We start from the raw sequence: 22,370 nt of genomic DNA, 5'->3' as shown, positions 1-22,370 counted from the left end.
GGAGGCTGGCAAGCTGCTGCTCTTTGCAGGGCATGCAGGTCCTCATCCCAGATGTGAGCAGGCTGCCTTGGCTCCCCGCCACCTGAACGTGACCTTGGAAGAAAAGATGTGTTTGCTCAGCGGCGGTGTCTGGCATCTGCTGACAATGCCACACTTCTGCTTTGGTGGGAAGCAGGTATCAGGGCACACAGGAGAGAAAACAGGAGACTGTGGGGCTTGATGTAGTTCACCACCCCATAGCTTCCTGAGAAGTGGGGCGCAGTGGTGTGGGCCTCTGGCTCCCCTCACTCTCCCCGGTCCTTCATGCCCATGGGGTGGTTTCAGCTTGCTCTTCAGAAGACAAAGGTGTCCTTAAATCGGCTGACAGGCAGGAATGACAGCCTTGTTGTGGCTGCACTAACCTTTCACACTGGCACTGAACTCTGTTAGGCTTTGCCAGCAGCCCCATTGGGAACATCAGCAGTGCTCAACCAGCGGCACATCTAACCCCAGCCTGGGGCCCCGAGAGTGCCAGAGGGAGATGCTGTGAAGGGAGTGGACATGAGTTTGGACCTTCCTTTTCCAGCTCCCCAGCACCTACAACAGCAGGAATAGGGGTGCTAGAAAATGCCCCCTGTCCATTCCCTTCAATATCTCTTTCAGACTGATTTGGGACTCGTTTTGACTCAAAGCCTGCGAGGAGTTTGGCTCCAGGGCTATTGTTTTGTATCATTAGGAGAGCAGCACTAATACAAAAGAAAGAGGAAGGAGAGATGCTCCCCCTCAGCGAGTGGGGGAAGACAAATTTCCTCCCGGACCCCAGGGGCAACCAGTCCTGAAACATGGGACAAACCAAGCCTTCTCTCTTCAAGATCCCACCCTCCTGCCCTACATTTCTCTGTAGAGGTGCAGCAGAATAATCCCTCCCTCTCCTATCTGGACGCTTCCAGAACTTCATGCCTCTGATTATTAGAAACTTTCTAATTACCAACCTAAATTTATTCATGACCAATTTATAACCAGGAAGCTCCACTCCCTCCTTCTGCCACTGCAGGGCTGTCAGGAAAGATTCATGAGCCCATATGTTGGCCAGGCCCCGTGTTCAGCAGACTTGAGGATGAAATGCCGCTGCGGTGCCTGGTGTCTCCCTGTGTTAAGGCAGGAGTTTGCTTCCATCCCACCCTCACAGCAACAGGGCACTTTGCCTAGCACAAAGGTATGTAAATGGCCAATGTAGTGTCTTTGTGGACCCAATTCAAGCATATGCCAGTAAATTCCTTCCAGGAAAAGAAACAGATTGCTTCTGTCTCATTTTCTCTCTCTTTTTTTTTTTCTTTCTCTCTTTTTTTTTTTTTTTTGGTGGTGGTGGTGGAAATGTTCTTACATCAATGAGTGCCCATTTGTTTCCTCATTTCTGTCTCACCCCCCAGATAAGAGCCGGAGCTTTGCTGGGAGGCTGTGAGTGATGCTCCCGGTGGATGCCCTGCAGGCCTGGGACAGCAGTGCAGGGCTGAGAGGTGAGTTTTCCACCTCTGGCAAGCTCCTGGAGGGCCTCAGTCGCATCTGCTGGAGGAGCCACCCAAGGCACGACCCAGGATCATCACCTCGGGCAGCTCACGAGGCCAAGGCAATTAGACAAGCAGCTCTCCAGACCACTGATGCTAATTCCTAGCCAAATAATTTTGTAGCCCAAATAATCTGAGCACTGATCTTGATCTCAGGATCTTTGTTTATTTATTTTTTTTTTCCTGGGGAGCTACACGCAGCTTCCAGCACAGCTCTGGAGCCTTTAAAAACATTTCCCCAGCCCGCCTGCGTCTTTTCCTGCTTCCCTTTTGAGGATGTGTGAGCACAGCTAGACAAGGTCTTCACCAGGAAGGAACGAGGTGCTGGGAGCATAGCCGTGGCCAGCTAGCGTGGGCTGGAGGTCGGGCAGGCTCGTCGCCTTCCCGGCAAGCCCAAGGCATCTGCTCCGGCAGAGCACATTTGGGTGTCTCCAAGGCAACGTCTCCGCACCATATGCCAGTCGGGTTTTGAGGACTGCAGCGTTTAGAGCTTTACATACCAGATGAGGAAGTGGCTCAACGGCAGATCTCAAGATGTTTCTAGGGAGACATCGGTGATCAAGATTTTTTTACACCGTTCATCAGACCTCCAATATTGTTAAACAGTGATCAAGGTGAGGGTACGCACTCAGGCACACACAGGTTTATTTGCTAGTGAAGTCTGCAGATGGTGCGGGATCAGAGGGACAGTAAATAATGGAGAGAGATCCGAATCCCTTGGTTGAAATGGTCACAGTCCACGAAAAGTGGTGTTTCTGATTCATCTGAGAGCTGGGCTTTACGTCCGAACTGTCGCCTGAAAACAAAAATTGCACTGCTGGCAAAGTGGCAAGACCTGTTTGGTGCTGAAGTGTTCCTGTGCCGGCGTGTTTGGCCTCAAACACACCTGAGCAGAGGGTGGTTGAACACACATTCGAGGCAAAACTCTGGCCCATGTGAGATGGCTGTGAGGCAGCTGGGGAAGGCAGTGTGCATTCAAGTTTTTTTGTTTGTTTGGTTGGTTGGTTGGTTGGTTGTTTTTTTTTTTCTTTTCAAGCATTCAAGCTTTTCACCCTCACCCTCAGAAAACTGCAGCATGTCCATATTCCCTGGGGAAGGTGCGAGCCGGCGTTTGTGGCCCCAGGGAGCTGCTTTAGCACAGGGATTGCACATTGATCCTGAGGAATCCTGCAGGCACCGCGTGCTGGGGCAGCTCAGGTGATTAAGCTGTGGGGATGATTTCCAGTGACAAGGTGATAGTGAAGCAGCTTGGTCCTGGGCACAGCCTCTCTGCACGCACTTGCCCACCTGAGAAATCAAAAAATGGAAAGAAAACCCTAAAACAATTGAACCTTTACAGTACCTGTCTCACAAAAACAAGGCCACGGTCTGAAAAACAATGCAGAGTTCCCATCCCTTATCTAAAATGCAAACTGGAGGAATGAGCAATCACCTCTGGAGGCCTGAATAACTCCTCGTACCTCCCTCCCTCCGTGTGCTCGCGTTTGAGTCACGACAGCAGCGGGGATACAAAAGGTGCCTGTGGGAGGCACAGAGCCCCTGCGCCCGGGGCACGTGCAGCTTCTCTGCAGGTGTTGCCGTGGTCTCTGGCATCTGAAATGCTGTTTTTTAAGGTATTCTCTCACGCTTCAGGGCGCGGTGCCCTGCCTTTTGCCTTGAGTCAGGCAAACTGTGACAAAAGCACCTGGCAGCGTTAATGTGCCCTCATTATCTGGTCGGGGGTGCGCTGTTTCTTCAGCGTATTTGTGAAAATGCAGCTTGCTCTGTAAGTGACCCGGGTGGGCTCACTGCCACGCGAGCAATGCAGGCGATCTGAGAGAGCAGGCTCTGCTCCCACACGTAACAAGTTCACAGAAATCGCCCGCCTCCTGCGTTTTTCCTACACGAGGGACCTGGGTCTTGTCTCCTCCAGGGATGGCGGCGGGGGATGTGGCACATGGGGACGCGTCACGCTCGGAAAACAGATGCAGACCTCGGTTTGGCGACTCATCTGCTTCTGGGCATCTTCTGGCTCTGCAGATCCCCAAGGTCACTGCCCCAGCACCACAGCTGGGGGCAGCAGCCCAGCTCTCTCCCCTTTCTGCTTCGTCCTTATACCCTTAACTTGCCGGCTCTGTCACAGCACCTGCAAGCGACGGCTGAAATACCAGGGCCTCCTTAGTGAGGTGTCAAGGCCCATTACCAAAAGATATAGGAGAGAGCAGGGGAAAAAGGAGAAATCCGAAGGCTTTCTGAGCAGCTCATTTGTAATCAGTGGTTGATGGGCAGTGATTTATCTGGGTAGGGTTTGGGCCTCAGAAATCCATTCAAGCTTATAATTACCTTGGTGCATCTGGAAAGTCGTCCTCACAGTCCCTCAAACCCATTAGAGCCTCACGTTTCTCTAAATGGGGAAAAGAAACACTTTGACTTTACTTTCTCAGAGGCAGAGCAGCTTCCTGATCCTCGCCAGTGCTTTTGAAGCCTGTCCCCTCCCTGCCACCCGTTTGAAACTCCTCGGGGAGAGGTGGGCCGGTGAGGTGGGCACCTTTGGGCTGCTGTCAGGGTGGCCCCCCTGAGCATCCTCAAGAAATGGGTTTATAGTACACTTGGTTCTCAGGTCCTGCTTCATTTATTTGTTTGTTTGTTTATTTATTTATTTCCCTCTGTAACTATCTTTAAAGAACTTCTCCAGGGGAAGGAGGAGGGAGCGGAAATCAGATCGAAATTTCCAAGTGCTGAGGTCGGAGCATCTGTTTCCAGGCTCTGTGGTCTTACCCCGGCAGTTTGGCCACTGATCCCTTAAGTCTGCCTCCTGCAGCAGCCATCCGTGCCTCTTTCTGACGGCGAATTCCTCAGATGTCAGGCGTGCATTTTAAAGGGTTATTTGTGAGGAGAGGCAAACCGGAGAGAGAGAGGAGCCGGAGCGCCTTGCCTGTCAGTCAAGGCACACAGTGCTGTTGCACCAACAGGAGTCACTTTGACAGAAAATTGCATATAAATTGAATCACTTCAGAATTATGAAAAGGAGAGGAAAACAAAAGCCTCAGAAACAGGAGATAGGCACGCCTCCCACGTGAGGCTGGCACAGAAGGATGTGCCCTGAAGCTGAGCAGCCTTTGGACATAACCTTCCATCTGTATATTTGCCTAGGGAGGGTTTTGAGGAGCAACAAAAGGTGCTGGGAGACACAAAAAGGGGAAAATAAATGCACTCGACATGCCAAGGGTGTGTGGAGGAGCTGGGACTGGCAGAAGCCCGTGCTGGGCAGAGCATCATGTTGCAACCATTTCTTGCATCTAGCACACAGTCCTGTGCAATGTCACCGTAGGGCTGTGCAGGGAAGAGGGGCTTGGGGACACAGGAGCCACCTCTCCGGCTCCACCACTGCCTTCCCGTGCCACCCTGGACACGTCACTTCATCCATTTTCCCTAAGCCTTGTCCCCTTACCGTCTTTGTAGCCTGCTGTGTTCTCACTGTCCCTCACAATAGTTTGCATTGTGCGTTTTTCTGATTTTTTAAAATGCAAATACCAATAAAGAACAATGCTGATCAATTTAATTTGCTTTACAGTTCCCGGGATTGAGCACCCCAAAAAGATCTGTTAGCACATTAACCCCTTTTAAGTGGCTAAGACATCTCCCAGCTGCTCCACGCTGCTATCGAAAGGCAACAGATTAACACTTAAAAACCTCTGAGGGATGTTTTCTGGGGCACCCATCAGCAGACCTGCGGTTTGCTTTCCCAGCCGCGGTGGAGCACGACCAGCAAGGTCCCTGGGGCTCTGCCTCTCCCCTGCTTGTCCCAGACCAGGAGCTCAGGAGGAGCACGTGTCATTTCAGCCTCCTTTACCTCTGCCTCCCAGATCGAACTTGCCCTCTGTATTTAAAAAAAAAAAAAAGAAAAGAAAAAAGCAGCAAGAAGGGCTTTTATTGTGAAAAAGAGACTCTTCAAATGCCTGCTCCCCCCTTCCCAGCCTCAGGGAGGTGGGTCTGGGCTGCTGCGGAGTTGGAAAACTGGCGGCCGAAGTTGGCCGGGTGTCCGCCCGCCAGGAGCGGGGAGCCCGCGCGGAGGCTGCCCGGAGCCCCGAGGGACACGGGGGTGACAGCTCCTCGGGGAGAGGAGCCGTGTGGATTGGATTTTTTTAAAAACCTTTCATTTATTTTATTTTATTTTTCTCTATATTTTTAAAAAAATTTATTTCCATTTTATGGTTTTTAACGTTCTGGTTTTCTATGGAAGCGCTGCCGGGAGCTGGTGCCCAGCCCGGGAGGTGACCGCGTGCTGCCTCTCCTGCACGCGAGGAGCAGGACATCGGCTGGCGCTGGGAGCCATGGTATGATTTTGGGGGTTTCCTCCTCGAGCTGGTGGTGGGAAGGGATGCTGGGCCCATGGGACACGTTGCGAGGCCATCCCCCAGCTGCCTCCATCCTCCTTGGGACAAGTCCAGAGGGATCCCTCGTGGGGCTGGAGCACGCAGGCAAGGCTCTGGCATGGATCTGTCCTTCGTAACGCTAGGGATGGGCAAAGCTAATGGTTAACAATCAAGGAATTGTGGTTTTTTTTGTGATAATTAATCTCACGGCAGTGAAAGGAAAAAGCCGAGGAAGCGAGCGGTGCCTTACCCACCTCTGCTCCGCTGCCCCTGCAAAACGCGTGTCGGGTGGAGGCTGCAGATGCACGTGCTGGGCGAGACAGGAGGTGCTGCTGCCAAGAACAGTGCTCTGGTGTCACCCACCCGTGTCGCTGAAACACCCTTAAGTCCTGGGAGCGTGGCTGGGGTGGCTCAGGGGGCTGGTGCGTGCTGTGGGGCCGGAGGTGCTGGTGAGCAGCAGGACTCGCGGCAGAGCAGATGCACGGGCTACTCTGAGCTTCCTGATTAATGAACTTCAGCAGCAGGAAAAATGGGCAAGACAGGGGGTCACCCATTTGGGGACTGGAAATAATTCCTGCCCCCTGAAGAAAAAAGCAAGGCAGCTCTCCCCGTGCCAGGCTTTCTCCTGCAGCACTGCTTTCCCCCACGAGCCTGTACTATGAAGCCTTTCAAAGCGCCTACAGCGCGTGCCAGGTGCCTGGTGTGGTCTCCCTGCTGGAGCAGAATGGTCATTTTTCACCTGGGTTTCCATTTTTCCTTTGCGAGGGCAGGTCTGAGGATGGGGACGTGGAAATGTCCTTGCACAGTTTCCTACCAGCATCTAAAATTGTTTTTTGGGGGGGTCGTTGGGTTTCAAAGCACGGCAAGGCCAGGGCTTGGGGCAGCTGCTGGCACTGGGCTGCTCCCCTGTGTCCCCAGCCCCCCTGAAAACGCATCAAATGCCAGCACCGAGCTGGGGGGAGGCTGCGTGAGGGAAATGCCTCCTTGCTTCTGGCTCCAAAATCTGCCGGTGAGTAATTTCCAGCGACTCTGCCGCTCTCCCAGTACGAGGCAGTACAAATAAGAGAGGCTGACTGCACTTTATTAATGCTCTCGCAGAGATGCCAAATGCCATAATTACCCCTTCTGCTTCAAAGGCTCAGTAACCCTGTGGCTGCTTGCCTTCCCCGAAGGCAAAGCCCCTCCAGAGCAGGGCTGCTACGGTGTTTGCTCCGATCACTCGCCCGGTGGGGTCGGCTGGGAGAAGGAAAAGCAGGATGCAGGAGGCAAAGACAGGCAGGGAGCAGATTCCCTTCCCTTTTTATTTTTATATTTATTTATTTTTTCCTGTATAGAAACTAAAGGAATGGTTTAAATCTAGGGAAATGGTTACCTTTCTGAAGCTGAGGATGGGCACGTATGAACAATTCTGTTTTCAATAAAGCCCGGGGATGAATGGCCCTGCTGTCCCTCCCCTCCCGGCCGCAGCTGTGGAATCCCACGAATGCGTTCCTTTGCTCTTCAGGAAGGAAAAAAAGCCCTTAGAGCAAGAGAGGGGAGACTGAGCCAGCCGACTTGTCCATCCTCCACCAAAATGCGTCCAAGGGAATCTGGAGCCAGTCTTGCAAAGCCTCCGCAGGGCACTGAGCACGTGTGCCTCTGCTCCGGGGCTGGTCCACCAGCTCAAGAAGACTGGAAAAAAGCATGTTTTATCCCAAAAAGTATGTTTCCCCCCATCCAACTACAGGAAAAATGTAACCCCCAATAAAAGGAGTAAGACTGGATCAGATGCCAAAAATGTGTAAGAGAGTTTTAGTGGTTCTTCAGGCACCCATCAACAGGATCGGTAAGCTCATCAAGAGCAAGAAGGGAATAAAACTTGATTTTATTTAAATGCATTCATCCCTGTGTAGCCCAGAACACGCTGCAAAAAAATATGTCACTTCCCAGCACCTTTGCTCTTTGCTGCTGCAATGCAGAAAGGAGCTGAAGCAGCACAACCCCGCTGGAGATGCAAGGCCAAAGCTGGTCAGCAGCTCAGGAATACACAGGGAGAAGCTTTTAGGGTGGGGGACATTGTGAGGAAGGGGACTTGAGAGGAACCCCTGGGTTCCTGGCTGCTGTCACTGTCCTGGCTTTGGGCATCCTGTAGAAATTACTAGTGTGAGCAGAAAAGCAGCTGCGTCCCTTGCTGCGGCTGGAAGCGAGCCGCTGAGGAGCAGGACTTCTGATTCCTGAAGAAGGTGGGGAAAAAAAAAAAAATCATGTTGTTTTCCAGCAGAAGGAAACCAGGCGTGCAGAGGCCGTGCGCGTGAGGGGTTAGCAGCGAAGGACCCCGGCATGTGGTCTGCAGGCTGCTGCCCTCCTCCAGAGCATCCTCCGCGCAGTCCCCGAGGCACAAAGGCAGCACTGTTGGCAGGGAGCGGGCGCGCGGGGCGCAGATGTTGCACGAAGGAAAGCCACGTCTGTCCTGCTGGGGAAGGGGCCCTCCTGCTGCTTCCCCACGCGGATGGGAAAAATGATGCGTGCGGCTTGGCTGGGGTGTGACAGGAGGGCAGGGAGACGGGAGCAAGGGAAACACCACGGGGATTTCAAACAAATTTTTAAAGTCAGTGCTCGGAGGGAACGGTGTCGTCAACACCATTTTATTCTTCCACGCTGGGGTGCTGCCCAGCACTTGTCTCACAGTCCGGCTGCAGACCGCCTCCATCAGGCTGTCCAAAATGTAGCACAGCACCACAAGTTTTAAGGTCCCACCCCGGGCAATTTAACTTTGTCGTTTTCTGGTTTGGTTTGGACACGCTCGTGGGAAGAGCTGAGTGCCAGCTCGGAGGGTACCGCTGGCCCTGCGGGACAGACCCAGCACCACGGGGCAGCAGGTCTGGCTTCCCTCCCGCCCCAGGATTGCTGTGACCCCCTTTTGTGTGTCTGGTGGGGTCTGAAGGCAGCCAGGCCCCCCTCGAGTCTGGCAGCTGAGATTTAATAGCTGTCTTAGGTAAAGCTCTGTTTGGCGAGCGATATATCTTCCCCAGGCAGGATGATATAGGAAGGCACTTAAACGCTCGAACCATGGGTGACTGGTGAAGGGCTTCCTTCTGCTCAGGCTCTGGGGGAGAAGAGATTTGGTCTCCTGGCTGCTGTGAGCCTCCCCGTTGTTAAAACCACGCATTTCCCAGCCAAAAACAAGAGGATGGGGCTGTTCCCCTCCTGGAGGTGATGCTGCACGGTGACTCTAGTTGATGCACAGCCCCGCTCTCCTGGGCAGCCGTGCAAGGCTTTGGAGACACTCCTGGGGGTGGCAGGCAGCAGGAGAAGGTCTTCTGGTGGCTTTTCAAGCAATTTTTTTTAAAATCGGTCACAGTGGGCTGCGTTGCCTGCTGTCCACACAGTTCTGTGTTTATTTGGCAGGCTCCAGAGGAGAACAGGGATGGATCCCACTTTTAAAGGCCACGTATTTCCATGGCATCTTTTTGAGTTTTAGGGCTGTTCCTCACATTCCTGGATAATGAAGTTTTGGGTTTGTTTTTCTTTTCTTCCACGCTCGACAAAGCCAATTTGATGCACTTTGCAAAGCAATTGAAAACAGGCTTCTCCGCTTCAAATTCCGCCAAGGTTCAAGCGCCCCGGGAACAAAGTGTCGAGGATAAAATCCTCTGACCCACACTTAGAAAATGTTGTCCCCAGGTGGCCAGGCCATGCCCCTGGGAGCCCGGGCTGTGCTGTATGTCCATCTGACGAGTGAGCATACGTATTGTTTACTCCTTGGCATCCTGGCGCAAGCCATACCTCTCTGAAGCGTTTTTATGGGTTTTGCTTCAGCTTGCCTGCTGGGAAATGTACCTAATTTCTGGAGAAGACATGCTGTACTGTCAGTTTGTCAAGCTGGCAAAGCAGAGCGGTATGTATGGTTTTCATTTCAGGCTGAATTGAAGCCATAGCTTAAAGTGCAGCATTTTTTACAGCATAGACTCGGAGAAAGTCTCTTTGGAAAAGGATTTACCCTGGGTTTATAAATACAGCACCATTTCTGCAATGTTATATCATCTAGATTACTATTAAGCTTGTAATATTGACTGCCAGAAATAACATAGAGGCTGTACTTGCACTTTTTTTCCCTTATTATTGTCGATGTGGCAGTGAAATCCAGGCTCCCCGAGCCGAGCAGGGAAAGGGCTGCGGTGGCCCTGGTCCAGGCTCATGGAGCAGGATTCAGGCTCAGCTGTAACCAAACCAAGCCTGCCCACAGAGGGGACAAAGTGGTTCCAGGCACTAAGGATGCTTCAACCACTCGCCCTGCAAACCACCTTGACGTAAAAAAAAAAAATAAATAAAATTGTAATTGTTCCCATCCGTTTGGCTCCCTGTGGCCAGTGTTGTTCTCCAGCTGTGGATTAAAAAGGGGATTTCCCACTGTATTTGCCATGCTCCCCGCATGGCTCTTGCATGCTCCCCAGGGGTGTGAGTTTTCCTAATTAAAGCCAGTCTCGGCTGCTGTGCCTGGACAAGTGCTTTCTGCACCATTACAATAAGGGGAAGAGTTTCCAAGTGTGTTCATGAATGTTGGCGGCGGTGCTCAAGGTCTGATTTTAGGAACCCAAAAAGCTGCAGAGGTGTTATTGTTTGGGTTGTTTTAGGCAGGGCTCTGAAAAACACTCAGATGGGTGTGAGATTTCTGGGAAACCCCTCTATTTTTGCCATGCGGGTCTAACACAGACCTGGAGCTGCACAGGAGGTGGCTGGCATAAGCTGAGTGTGAGTGAAGCATTCCTCCCAGCAGCTCCATTTTGCTGCACTATGCTGTATTTCTGGGAGAGAAACAATTAAAAGAGAGCTAAAAAGCTAAATCACTCCAAATGCACCATCACGAGCTCTTGGAAGCTGTTTTAAATCTGCTCAGTCCTTGAGAGGGAGACCTGGAAGGAAAACCCACTTGGGCCCTCATAGGTTTTTGGGTAGTGCTCGATCAGCTGATGAGGTGCAGATGAAACATTTCTTCTGGCACAGGCTGCCCAGAGAAGCTGTGGATGCCCCATCCCTGGAGGTGTTCAAGGCCAGGCTGGATGGGGCTTTGGGCAGCCTGGTCTGGTGGGAGGTGTCCCTGCCCATGGCAGGGGGTTGGATCAAGACGATCTTTAAGGTCCCTTCCAACCCAAACCATTCTGTGATTCTCATGAGCTGCCTTCTGGAAGTCAGTCTGGCTGCTGGCTCTCACCCCCAGAGCTTTTGAGCTCTTGCTTTTTCAAGCTTTTCCTCTTACAAACAATTCCTTATCCCTTCCTTGGCAATATACCATCCCGCTATGTCCGCTGTGGATATACTTGTGCTTCCAAAATAAATAATTGCGAAGCGAAGAGGAACAAGGCCCTGTTCCCTGCTCGTTGTCCTGAGCCTCATCGCCCAATTGCTTGGAAATGTCTCTGTAAAGCACGAGAGCGGTGCTGGGCTGGAAGGCTTATAAAGAGATTATAAAATATGTTGGCCATCACACAGGTCACAACCAGTGAGGTGGTCTTTCACCAGCACCAGTGCCGTGATGCCGGGGAGGCCTTGAGGGCAAAGCAGTCACATTGGCTTAGCAGTGCGGGGACTTGCACTGTGTCTGCTCATGGCTGCATTTACAACCCATATTGTTTTTGTAAGTCCCTCCCCGCAAACAGCACTAAAACTTGGTGGCACCCATCTAAAAGCAGTTTCTTGGTGCTGGTAATTAGAACATTTTGGGTTTCAGATACATAAGCTTGTACCTTTTCTAAATGTAGGCTGCAACAGCTTCTGATGAGGTCTTGTAAGCTCTTATCCACGCTGAGTGCAGCAATGGGCAGAGCTGGTGGGACCAGGTCTTGGCACACACTGCGCTTCCTTCCCATGAGGGCACAGAGGTCTGGATTTTGGGCTGAGTGTGCAACTGCGACAGGAACCACTGGAGTGAGGTGTTCAGGAGAAAAACCTCTTAGGAACTGGAAAATGCTCACACCCATCTATTTGCTCTGTGTTGGCCTGTGTGGAGTACGCTAAGGATGCTGTGGAAATGTAGTCTTTCAAAATCACAGCTCATCTTGTATCCCCCCTTCTGTTCCCTGATTTCCTTTAGGGTTTATTCAGCTTCACAGCTCCCCGGTCAAATACAGATGCAGTTGGGTGAGTGGATGCAGCAGAGCTCAGGGAATAGCACAGCAAACTGCAGGCTGCGGCAGAAGAAAAGGCAGCGTGGACATTCAGCCTTATTTAAAAAAAAAAATCACTATAAAAGGAATGTTTTCTATTTCTGGTCTTGCATACTCTGATTTTGAGTGGTGTGACTGCCCTGACACACACAAAGGCCCACTGGGAGGCCTTGGGCATCAGGAGCTCAGAGTGACTGAGGCAACAGAGCTCAGGGTGGCTGGGAAGGGCCACCTGGAAGAGTCTGGGGGAATACCATTGCTGATGCTCTTTTTTTTTTTTTTTTTTCATTCCTTGAGTTTTCAAAGCAAAATATTTGAAGAACTCCTCAGCCATAAGGTGGTCCTGTACACCAGCACTGCAGACATTACAGCATCTGCGGTGGGTCAGCTCTTGCCCTGACCAACTCCTGGGGTACCATCGGCTAATTTCTGACCCAAATCGTGCTATGACCACTTGTGTCCCCCAGCCAAGCCCCTTTTCTTGATGTTCCCCATGGGCTTGGATCCCCTGTGACGCTCTCCTTTCTGACCCACAGGCTCAGCGACCGTGGCGAAGGACGGGGCTGAAGCACCCTCCCCTGGTGGCCCTGGGGGTCCTGCTGGCCCTGGCCCTGCTGGCGCTCACCCACCTGCCCCCACCACCAACCGGGGACCACGGCCGGGCCCGGTCCCTTCGCATGGCACCAGCGCCCATGTCACTGTCCCCAGCCCCCCGGCCCCGGCAGGACACAGCCACCACCCTGTGTGGGGACAAGCCGCCCGCCCGGGGGACAAGGAGGCGTCAGGGGGACAGCCGGCGGCTGCGGGAGCTGGGCATGCCGTCCCCGTCGCCTTGTGTGGAGCGGCCATGTCGGCGGGGAGACCCCCAACATGGGGACAGGCTGCGTCTTGGTGGAACGGCTCCGCCGTGGCTCTCCGATGACGACATCCAGAAGATGAAGCTGATGGCCTATGGCCAGGTGGTCTCCAAAACCCGTGTGCCAGCCCATGGGCAGGTTCTGCGCATCCGCCTGCACGCCGAGGGGGACCCCCAGCCCACTGGCCCCCAGGGGGACTGTGGGGATGGGCGATGCGGGCTCATCAAGCGCCCTGGGGACCTCTACGAGGTGGTGGCTTTCCACCTGGACAGGGTCTTGGGGCTGAACAGGAGCCTGCCCGCCGTGGCCCGCCGCTTCTCCAGCCCCATCCTGCCCTACAGCTACACCAACGGTGCTACGCGGCCCGTCATCTGGTGGGCACCCGACGTCCAGCACCTGGAGGACACCAACAATGACCAGAACTCCTGCGCCCTGGGGTGGCTGCAGTACCAGGAGATGCTGCGGACTCATGGCAGGGCCCCGGTGGTGGGGGACGTGCCCTGCAAGAGCATCCAGCATGGCGAGTGGGGCCGCCTGGCGCTCTTTGACTTCCTCCTGCAGGTAGGGCTGAGGAGAGGGAGGCTGTCTGTTGTGCCAGGTGGGACGCTACATCCTCCTGTGCACACCTCTGTCGTCTCTTTCTCTTCTGCGAGTTGTGTAGGCTGTGTTGTTCTGGGAGAGAATGACAAAACGTGAGTCAAAAATTACTGCTTTTTGCTGCTGGGGTAACTTTTGCACCTTATGGCACATCTCGATGATGTTGCCTCCACCTTTCACACTACCTCATCTTGCGTGGTGCTTGTGGTGAGCATAAGCAACCAGTGGGATTAAAAGTAAGAAAAACATCCCTGAAACCTACACCAGGGTCTGCCCTGCCTTCATGGCTGCACACAGCCCCGGGCTGAACATGGCCTGTCAAGGAGCAAGGAGAACCAGGGAGCATGCACCCAAATCTGAGCTCAGCTCCATATGGTGGGATTTCTCAAGCAAAATTCAAACCAGAGGGAAAAATGTAGTGGAAAGCAGCACTTTTTTTTTTTTTTTTCCTCCATAAATATTTGCATTTTAGCTGGATCATTGGTGAAAATCAGAGAAACCTGAGGAGCTGAAGCCCCATCTGTACCATTCAAAAAGTGGTGGCTGTTTTCTGGTTGAAGAAGTTCCAGGCTGGTGGGTGATCCATGGCACTGCCAAGTGCCTCAGGACCACGATCCAGCCTCCAGGCTGGTGAAGCTCAGCTGCAGGTTGGGGTGGGAGGAGTATGGAGCTTCTCTTGCTGTAGATGCTGAAGAGAAGAGTGAATGCAAAGGGTACAATTTTTCTGCTCAGCCCTCAACATTTCAAGAATTCCTCAACTTTCAAGCCCAGGCAAGGTCCCTCTGACAAAAGAAAAATAAAAAAATAAAAGTCCCTGCCATCAGGCAACTTTCCTTCATCTCCCCATCACAGCACAACACTAGAAGGCATGAGTCCAATTTTTTCCCCCAAAGTTGGCTGTCTTTAAGCAAACAAATATATACATATATATATATATATATCTTTCACGCTGCTCATAAAATGTTAATTTTCTGGAGGCTTGGGTTTCATAATTGCTGGCTTTGTAGGGGAGATGGATGTTTGCTCTCACGTGGTCCAGCTTCATCCCGGCCTGGATTCCCTTGCTCTGCGTCACGTGGATGCTGCAGCTGCTCAGGGCAGGGCATTCCTAGGTGAAGGCAGCATCTCCTGTACCAGCCCTATGGCTTTGATGCATTCACTCCGGAGACGTGCTGCTGGCATGGGGAGTCATCATCCCTACCCTCTGTGTGGTAGTGCTTTCCTCCTCCTCCTCCTCAGGGTTAACAGTCTGATCTTCTGTCTGGAAAACCATAACCTGCTGCTGCAAGGGAGTACCACAGCGTCACAGGCAGTTATCATTTATTAGGGAGTAACCTTGACGAGGATAAAGGGGTTTCTCTGGAAAACAAAACAAAACAAAACAAAACAAAAGCCTGTTTATGTACCTCAGGGCTGCAACTTTCATTATTAGACAAGGGGAAACTACCTGAAATGACAATTATATATATAAATACATATACTTAAAAAAGAAAAAGGAGGAAGAAAAAAATACTATTAAAATGTGTGTTTTCATTACTCTTTCTGTTCTTTTTGGCATGGCCTGGCCATCAATCTTTATAACCTCAGACTATGGCTGGCAAAGGAGACGCAGTCATGATTGGGCTTGGAAATATTTTAGATGAAACAGCCAAACAAATGAGAAGATTAACCAGTCCCTTTCCCTCCCCCAGGCCAAAATACCATTGAATGCAACGGAAAAGCTGAGTCTCCAGGAGAAAAATGCATCCAGTTTTAAGGAGACTTTCCTGCAGAGGGCCAAAACAGTGGAGTAATAAATCAAGGGGCAATCCGCTGGCTTTTTCTCAATAACTCAGTGGGATCCTCCCATGTGGAAAAGTCACATAAAGAGGCATGAAGCCAGCAGGATACTGTAGTAACGAAATAATGTCTCTAGCATCCAGCAGCATGTACTGAGGAGAGTGGGAAGCCATGAACTTTGAGCCCTCCCGTGCAGCCCTGATCCAGGCATTGAGATCTTCATCATCTTCTTCTAAAATGTTTTAAAATTTGGCTTCTTCTGCATTATTCACTCCTTACAGCACACACACACACAGTGTTTGCAAGTAGGAGAGTTTCAGGCTGCTGGCTGTCCCCTACAACCTATGTCCACCTGAGCCCCATAGGCCTGAGGTGTCAGGAGAGAGAGAGACCTCTCCTTTACCATGGGTAAAACGCAGAGCCCTCTTGAAAGGGAGCAGCTACTGGCTTCATCCTGTGTCTTAAACAGAGCCCAGACCACCAGCACACTCATGCTGCACCCCTGCAGCAGCATCCCTGTCTCCCTCTGAGGTTGTCCTATCCTCGCTGGGACCTGCTTGGTCTGGAAATTGGCTCAGCTCCCCCAGAATGAAGGCTGTGAGGGTAAGCCTGCCCCCCACCCCATCCCCCACACTATGACCAAGCTTCTAAGGACATGGCCACCTTCCTTTTTGCTTTCTCTCTGTGTTTCAGAGATTTTTTTGCTGACAGCTGGGGAATGCAGAAGCCAAGGGCTTCATCCAGGCTCTGTGGTGATGGCCACAGGCATCTTTTGGGCTGCTACGCAAGCCCAGGAGCCTTACACATGGCTCTCCCCAGCCCCCTTCTCTTTTCCGTGATGCAAGAGTTAGTCAGGCTCTTTGGCGTCCTACTTGCAAGCTTCAACAATCACAGACTCTCTCTGATAGATGCTTTCCCATCAACAACACCCTCCTTACACCCAGCAGAAAGACAAAAAAAAAAAAGAAACATCTGGTATTTCATCAACTGTTTGACCCCCAGATGACTTTGCAGGCTCAGTCCTTCAGGATGTAGCGGTCCTTGCAGGCCCAACTTCTTCCAGAGGACAGTGACCCCTATTTTTCCTAGGTTTCCTCTCCATCAGGAAGCTGGGAGCAGTGGCTCTCAGTGCTGGGAGAAGCAGTCCCCATCCCAGCCAACGCTGGGCCTGAAGAGGAGCTTAAACGAAGGGTGCTTGTGGCAGGTTGCGAGCTGAGCAGGTGACAGGAGGTGCGGCTCGTCTGTCTGTGTTACGGCAGCAAGGCCCGACGTTCATTAGGGCCACTCGGGCTCTGATGAGAAGTGAATGTCAGTGACATGGGGACAGCCAGGGGGAGGGAGAGCTGGTCCGTGCATCAGAGCTGCTCTCAGGGTGTCAACAAGGAGCTGCTCCATGTCCCAGGGCCCATCTGGGACACCAGCGTCAGCCCCCACTCTACACCCCCTTGGGTCTGGCACCAGCTCCCTTGGTTTCAGATGTTCGTGGGGGAACGGAGGGCAGGGCAGAGCCCTGCTCTGTGCAGGCTGTCCCCATCTCCTTCCTCCTGGCCTCTCTCCAGGCGCCCTTCAGCCTCACTCCCCCTGCCTCCCGCTGCCGGCAGTGTTGGCAGACGTCGGAGTGGTGCTCGGGAAGCCTTGACTCATCTCCACCACCATAACCACATCGTCCTCACCACGGCGTCTCCTTCCCCTGCTCGGCGTCTTGGGCTCTGGATTTCCACACCCTGGTGGCTCTTGCAGAAACCAGCTGGGCTGGCTCACTGGGACCCTGGGCCAAAAGTTCTCCTGGCCACAGTGACCACGGGCATCCTGAGCTCTGACACCAACAACCCCAACAGCCTTCATGCTGCAGCCGGGCTGCCCACCAGCGAGCTTTCCTTGCTTCCCTGGCACGAATGGCTGATCCATCTGCAGAAGCTGAAATATATATGTTTTATATTCACACCAAGGCAGGGCTATTGAAGCTGGGCCTGGCAGAGATTTATTTGTTTTAAAATCAGCTCCCCTCTTCCCTCCGAGGCAGGGTGATGTGCTGGGAGCTGCCAAGCAGTGCAGGGCTGCTGCAGGGATTTGGGGTGGGGAGGGGGATGCTCAGCAGCCTCGACAGCACAGGGGTTTAGCAGAGCCTGCAAGTAATTAAGCACAGATTAGTTAAAAGAAGTTACCGTGGACTAACTCAAATGTCACGCAGGCACCGTGTAAAGCACAGATTGCTTTTTCCCTTACCAACTCTCTTCCATTCATCTGCTTTTTACTGAGAGCTGTGTAGGACTCAGGGATGGATGAAACAGGGTGTATAAGAAAGGTGCCCAAATAAAATGTCACCCAGTGAACCAAGGCTCAACCTGAGAAAGAAAATCTCTTTTTGAAGTTTTGCAACCTAGGTTTTCTAGGGTGTTCTGGGGGTTATTTTGCCTTCCTCACTGTGTCCTTCTTGCCTTTGTTTCAGCTGCAAGCATGGCCCATTTGGTCTGTGCAGATATGGAGCGTGGTGTCTGAACCCCAGCAGAAAAGCTTGTCACTGTCACCTTTATCAGGCTCTTCTCCAAGCCCAAGGGGTTTTGCAAGTCAGCTCAGTTTCTGTGTGCTTCCCTGCCCCTCTCTTATGCACTGGTGTAAGCAGCTTTTCCACTCAGTGCCCACTAAGGATCCTTAAAAGCATTTTATTTTCCTCTGAGCAAGGAAAGCTCCATGTGAGAATCCCCAGGACCTGCCCCATGCCAGCTGTCTGCCCCAGCTGAGGACCCCAAATGTCTCCCACAGGTTCATGACCGCCTGGACCGATACTGCTGCGGGTTCGAGCCCGACCCCTCCGAGCCCTGCGTGGAGGAGATGCTCCACGAGAAGTGCCGGAATCCAGCCGAGCTGGTCCTGGTGCACATCCTGGTACGTCCCCAGCCCTTGCGGCCCTTTCCCCTGTCCCACATCCCAGGGGCTGCTCTGGCCAAAAATGAAGGTGCCTGGGAAGTGCTGGCTGCTGCTGGCCCCCAGAGGCTCTCAGGGTTACTCAATACGTCAAACGCCCAGCCTAAAACACCAGGCTGGTGGCTGCCCACGGTAGGTGAGCTGCTCCTTCCCATCACCACTGGCAGGTCCGGAGCAGCGCCCCGTCCCACCTGGTGTTCATCGACAACGCAGGCCGGCCGCAGCAGCCAGAGGCAAAGCTCAACTTCAGGCTCCTGCAGGGCATAGACAGGTAAGGTGGGCAACGCACACACTCCTGCTGGGACGTCTCCCCCTCCTGCAGAGCCTTTGATGATATCTGCAAACCTGCTGGGAGTCCCTTTAACTAACCAAGCACCCCTGTGAAGCAGGGCCACCTCCCACACCGGACTGGGCAGGTAGGTGGGCTCCAAAACCCATCACACATGCCCCAGCACCAGGACTGGGTCTTCACTCTGCTCTGGTGCAAATCAGGGGTGGCTCCATGGCCAAGTGGAGTTGCAGTGAGATGAAGCCAGACAGAGGGAAGATCCATCTGTTTTCACATGTCCTGGTGAAGCAGATGAGGGTGGCCGATGGCAGTTTCCATCCCACGTCTCTCTTTCAGCTTCCCGGAGACGGCCGTGGCCGTGCTGAGGTCGGGCTGCTTGGGCCGCCGGCTGCTGGAGTCGCTGTACGTGGACCAGGAGCTCTGGGACAGCCAGGGAGGCGCCGCGGGGCTGAGACCTCTGCTGCGGACCCTCGAGAGGCGGGGGCAGGTCCTGCTGCGGTACCTCCAGGAGCGCAACCTGACAGCGGTGAGGGACACGCCGCGCTGAACCCCGTGGTGGTTGGGCCTCGTGTCCTCAGTTTTTGTGATGTGGAGCTCCGTGTGGGTTCTTGCTTCTCCAAAAGGTGTTTTTCTGATTTAACCCCCCATTGGTGGGATGCCCTGGAAAAGGAGAAGGGATTGTAGGAAAGATGAGGAGGAGACCTCCAGAGACATCCCACAAATGTTTGAGAAAGGCACTAAGCAAGATTTATTGTGCAATGATCACAGCATGGAATTTTCAAAGGAGGTGCAAGTCCATGAGATTTTGGGTGCCTTCACTCCCCTCTCCTCCCCAGCATCTTTGAAAACCGCAGGTTTGACCATTTGAACTGATGGAGAGCCTGGGAAGGGTTAGCCAAGCAGTGAGAGGCACTGCTCAAGGCTGAGGGAAGTCACTGACAATCTTCCCATGGTTTTCATTGGCCTTTTTTGATGATGCCTTTATCCTTCCCGAAGTAATAAAAGCAGAGAGTCTGGAGTGGTGTGGGGAAAATCAGAGACCTCCCAAAACAAGTACAGGTCACCAGAGCTGAACTCTGTCTTCCCCCATGGAGGAGGTGACGCGTGCCTGATGTCTGCATGAAGCTTTCTCTAAGGTTAGCAGAAAAAAATCCTTTAACAAACACGCAGGATTACTTCAGCAGAAGGCAACTGGGTGCAAAAGGCATTCTGCGTGTGCTGACAACCCCAGCAGCCAGGCAGTGAGAGCCTCTGCGACAGCACACAGCAGCATCCTGGCTAAATTGGTCCTCAGGAGTCAGGGCAGAGAGCAAAATGAGCAGGAGGACACCAGCATGGGTGCCTGCACTGTGCTGCTGCCCCGTCGCCCTTGTGTTGGAGCAAACGGCCACCCCTGTGGGCAGAGAGGCAGGGAAGCGGGCACTCGCGCCGTCCCTGAGCCATCCGTCTCAGCCGTCTGTCAGTTTTAGAGTCCGCGAGGGGATACTTCCACAGCCACGCTGATAAGTGCAAGCAATTACCTTTCCCTCTTGCTTAAGAGAAGATGAAGTGAGGCTGGAGTGACATTAATCAGCAAGTGTGAGTGCTCTCAGAAAGCATCGGCACACGACGTCGTGTGTGCTTCAGCATCCAGAGCACCAGCAGCATCTTGCTGCACTCCTGCCCTTGAGGTGATAAAGGAAACCCTTCACCCCATCTCCACCTCCACCAAGAAGCCCCACCGAAGCCCAGCTCATGGGGATTCGTTATCAAGAGGTGACCTTAACCTGTGAACTTGGAGAACGAAACAACTCATCCTGGGTCCAAAATAACTCAGCCATGCCCAGCCACTGCCTTATATGAATAAAAGAGAATAATAACGTAACATAACCAAATCCAGAAAATATGCCATGAAAAGCGACGTGGTAGCAGCAGCATTAGGTTGGATGTGTTGCGCTGGCTGTAGGTTTTCTCAGTAAAATGAGAAACTTCATTAAAAGAGTTTGTCGTCCCATGCAAGCCAAGTTCTCAGCAAGAAGAGAGGGAAGTGGGGCACTGCGCGGTGGCCAAAGCTGTTGACTTTGCTGGGATGGAGCATCAGCCTTTGCCTTGCCTCCAGTTGCATCTGCTTGACTTTAACACTGCACTAGGCAGTGGGGATCTTTCTAGCATTTTTTTGCAGTTCCTTGCCTGTAACATGAGTTTGCTGGCTGAACACATGTGGGAACATCTGTAAACCCTTATGCACGTGAATAAAAATCACTCTTGAATTAACAAGGAGTCACGTATGGATAAAAGAGAGAAGCAAAAGGCATGATCTCGCTAAGACTGACCGTTAGTTTCATCTAATTAATATTTTTCCCCAAGTGTATTTATCCGTGTAGAAAGCAGAACGCACAGTCCCTGAGATGTGGCCGCAGTGGTTCAGAGAAACCCCTGGGGACTGCTCCAGCCCCATCAGCCTTTAACAGTGTTGGGCTTGGTTTGCTCCAGCTATGAATATGGTGTGTTTCCTATCATATTTATGCTGTTATACCAGGACAAGGCACCTTCCCTGGGCTTGTAGAGGCTAAATTGCAGGAGGCTCTCATGGGGGTGATTAGAGCAACCCCTGGTCCTAACGAGGCGCCTGCCTGTCTTCAGCCAGGGGAGCCGGGGAAGGGGAGCAGCCATCGGGGCATGCCCCTGTGCTTGCTGGCACCATGATGGGGTGGAGGAGAGCAGCAGCAAGGAGGCAGGACCACGGGGAAAGCACTGCTGAAACCATCTCTGTGCGGGTGAGCCCTCCTGTGACCCCTGACACTGGGGATCCAGCAGCACGGGCATAAAGCATCCCTTGTGCCAAAAGTCTCCTGCAAAAACACGGTGGGAAAGCCCATGGAAGAAAGAAAACATCTCCAAAAGGCTTGTTTGCAGCATTTGAGGGCCACTCGACCTGCCCATTGTAGCCGTAAGACACCAACACCTTTCACCTTTGCCCCATGCAGATCTTGCAAAGCACCCACTGAGGATCGTGAAGGCCCTGCTCATGCAAAGGCAAACACAGCTGGAAGGGAGCCACAAGCCCTGGAAGCCCAGTCCTGTGCAAATTTATTGTTAAATCACTGGATATAAAAATAATCTACCTTTTAGAAAGCAATTTATTTATGCTTTAGGTACTTGCTTAAATATTTATGCGGAAAAGGAAAAAAAATCCTCTCCGACGTAGGAATATCATTGTAGCAATGGCCTTTAAGATTAATGGAAGTAAATTAGCCTGACGTTTTATTTACACCCAGCAAAGAAATAGATAAACTCCCCTCGTGATGGATTTTCTTCATTAGTGGGGAGAACGCCTAAGGTACTGCTTTTGACATTGTTTCCTTCAAATGGTTAGACAAACAGTTTATCAAAAGAGTATAAAATTGTCGGGAAATGAAGCAGATTAATGATCGGTGGAGGGGAGATCATGGAATTTATGATATAAGTAGCAGCATCGCTGGAGCCTAGGAAGCAGCTTATTAGATAAGCAACGTGTGCCTGCAAGCGCAACCCGAGGGCGTCAGCGGCGCACGGCAGATTTACAGCTCATGGAAATAAAAAGAGGCTGAAACAATGAGGCAGTGCTGGGCTCTCACCAGAGCTGGTGCTCAGGTGAAATGTCCCCATAAAACACTGTGCCGACTCGCAACCCAGCCTGCCCCAGCTGAGCTCATGGGTGCAGCAGTCACAATCCGTTTTCACATCTAAACGCCCTGCACAAGACGCCCTCCCTGGAGGGGGGCTTTTCCGAAAGTGGGTGCTCTGCTCCGGCAGGGAAAGGCTCTGCCACCAAGCCCTGGGTCTGCCTGCAGCCAGATATTTGGCCTGCTGGGATCTGCAGTGGGCTTTGCCCCAAATTCTGCCTCCCCAGGGTGCTCGGT

The 22,370-nt window shown here is 52.4% G+C and overlaps 1 protein-coding gene across 1 annotated transcript; it reads left to right on the top strand.

The window, feature by feature from the left end:
- Positions 1-5,512: 5,512 nt before the first annotated feature.
- Positions 5,513-20,836, top strand: GASK1A (golgi associated kinase 1A). Its single transcript, XM_048078021.2, has 5 exons — positions 5,513-5,860; positions 12,579-13,460; positions 18,039-18,161; positions 18,368-18,471; positions 18,826-20,836. The coding sequence occupies exons 1-5, from the start codon at positions 5,735-5,737 to the stop codon at positions 19,034-19,036; spliced, it is 1,446 nt and encodes a 481-aa protein (XP_047933978.2). The 5' UTR covers positions 5,513-5,734; the 3' UTR covers positions 19,037-20,836.
- Positions 20,837-22,370: the final 1,534 nt, after the last annotated feature.

This window comes from Anser cygnoides, chromosome 2 (genome assembly GCF_040182565.1).
Source record: "Anser cygnoides isolate HZ-2024a breed goose chromosome 2, Taihu_goose_T2T_genome, whole genome shotgun sequence".
Lineage (NCBI taxonomy): Eukaryota > Metazoa > Chordata > Aves > Anseriformes > Anatidae > Anser > Anser cygnoides.
The sequence above is the reverse complement of the archived record's forward strand: the minus strand, read 5'-3'. Positions and strand labels throughout refer to the sequence as shown.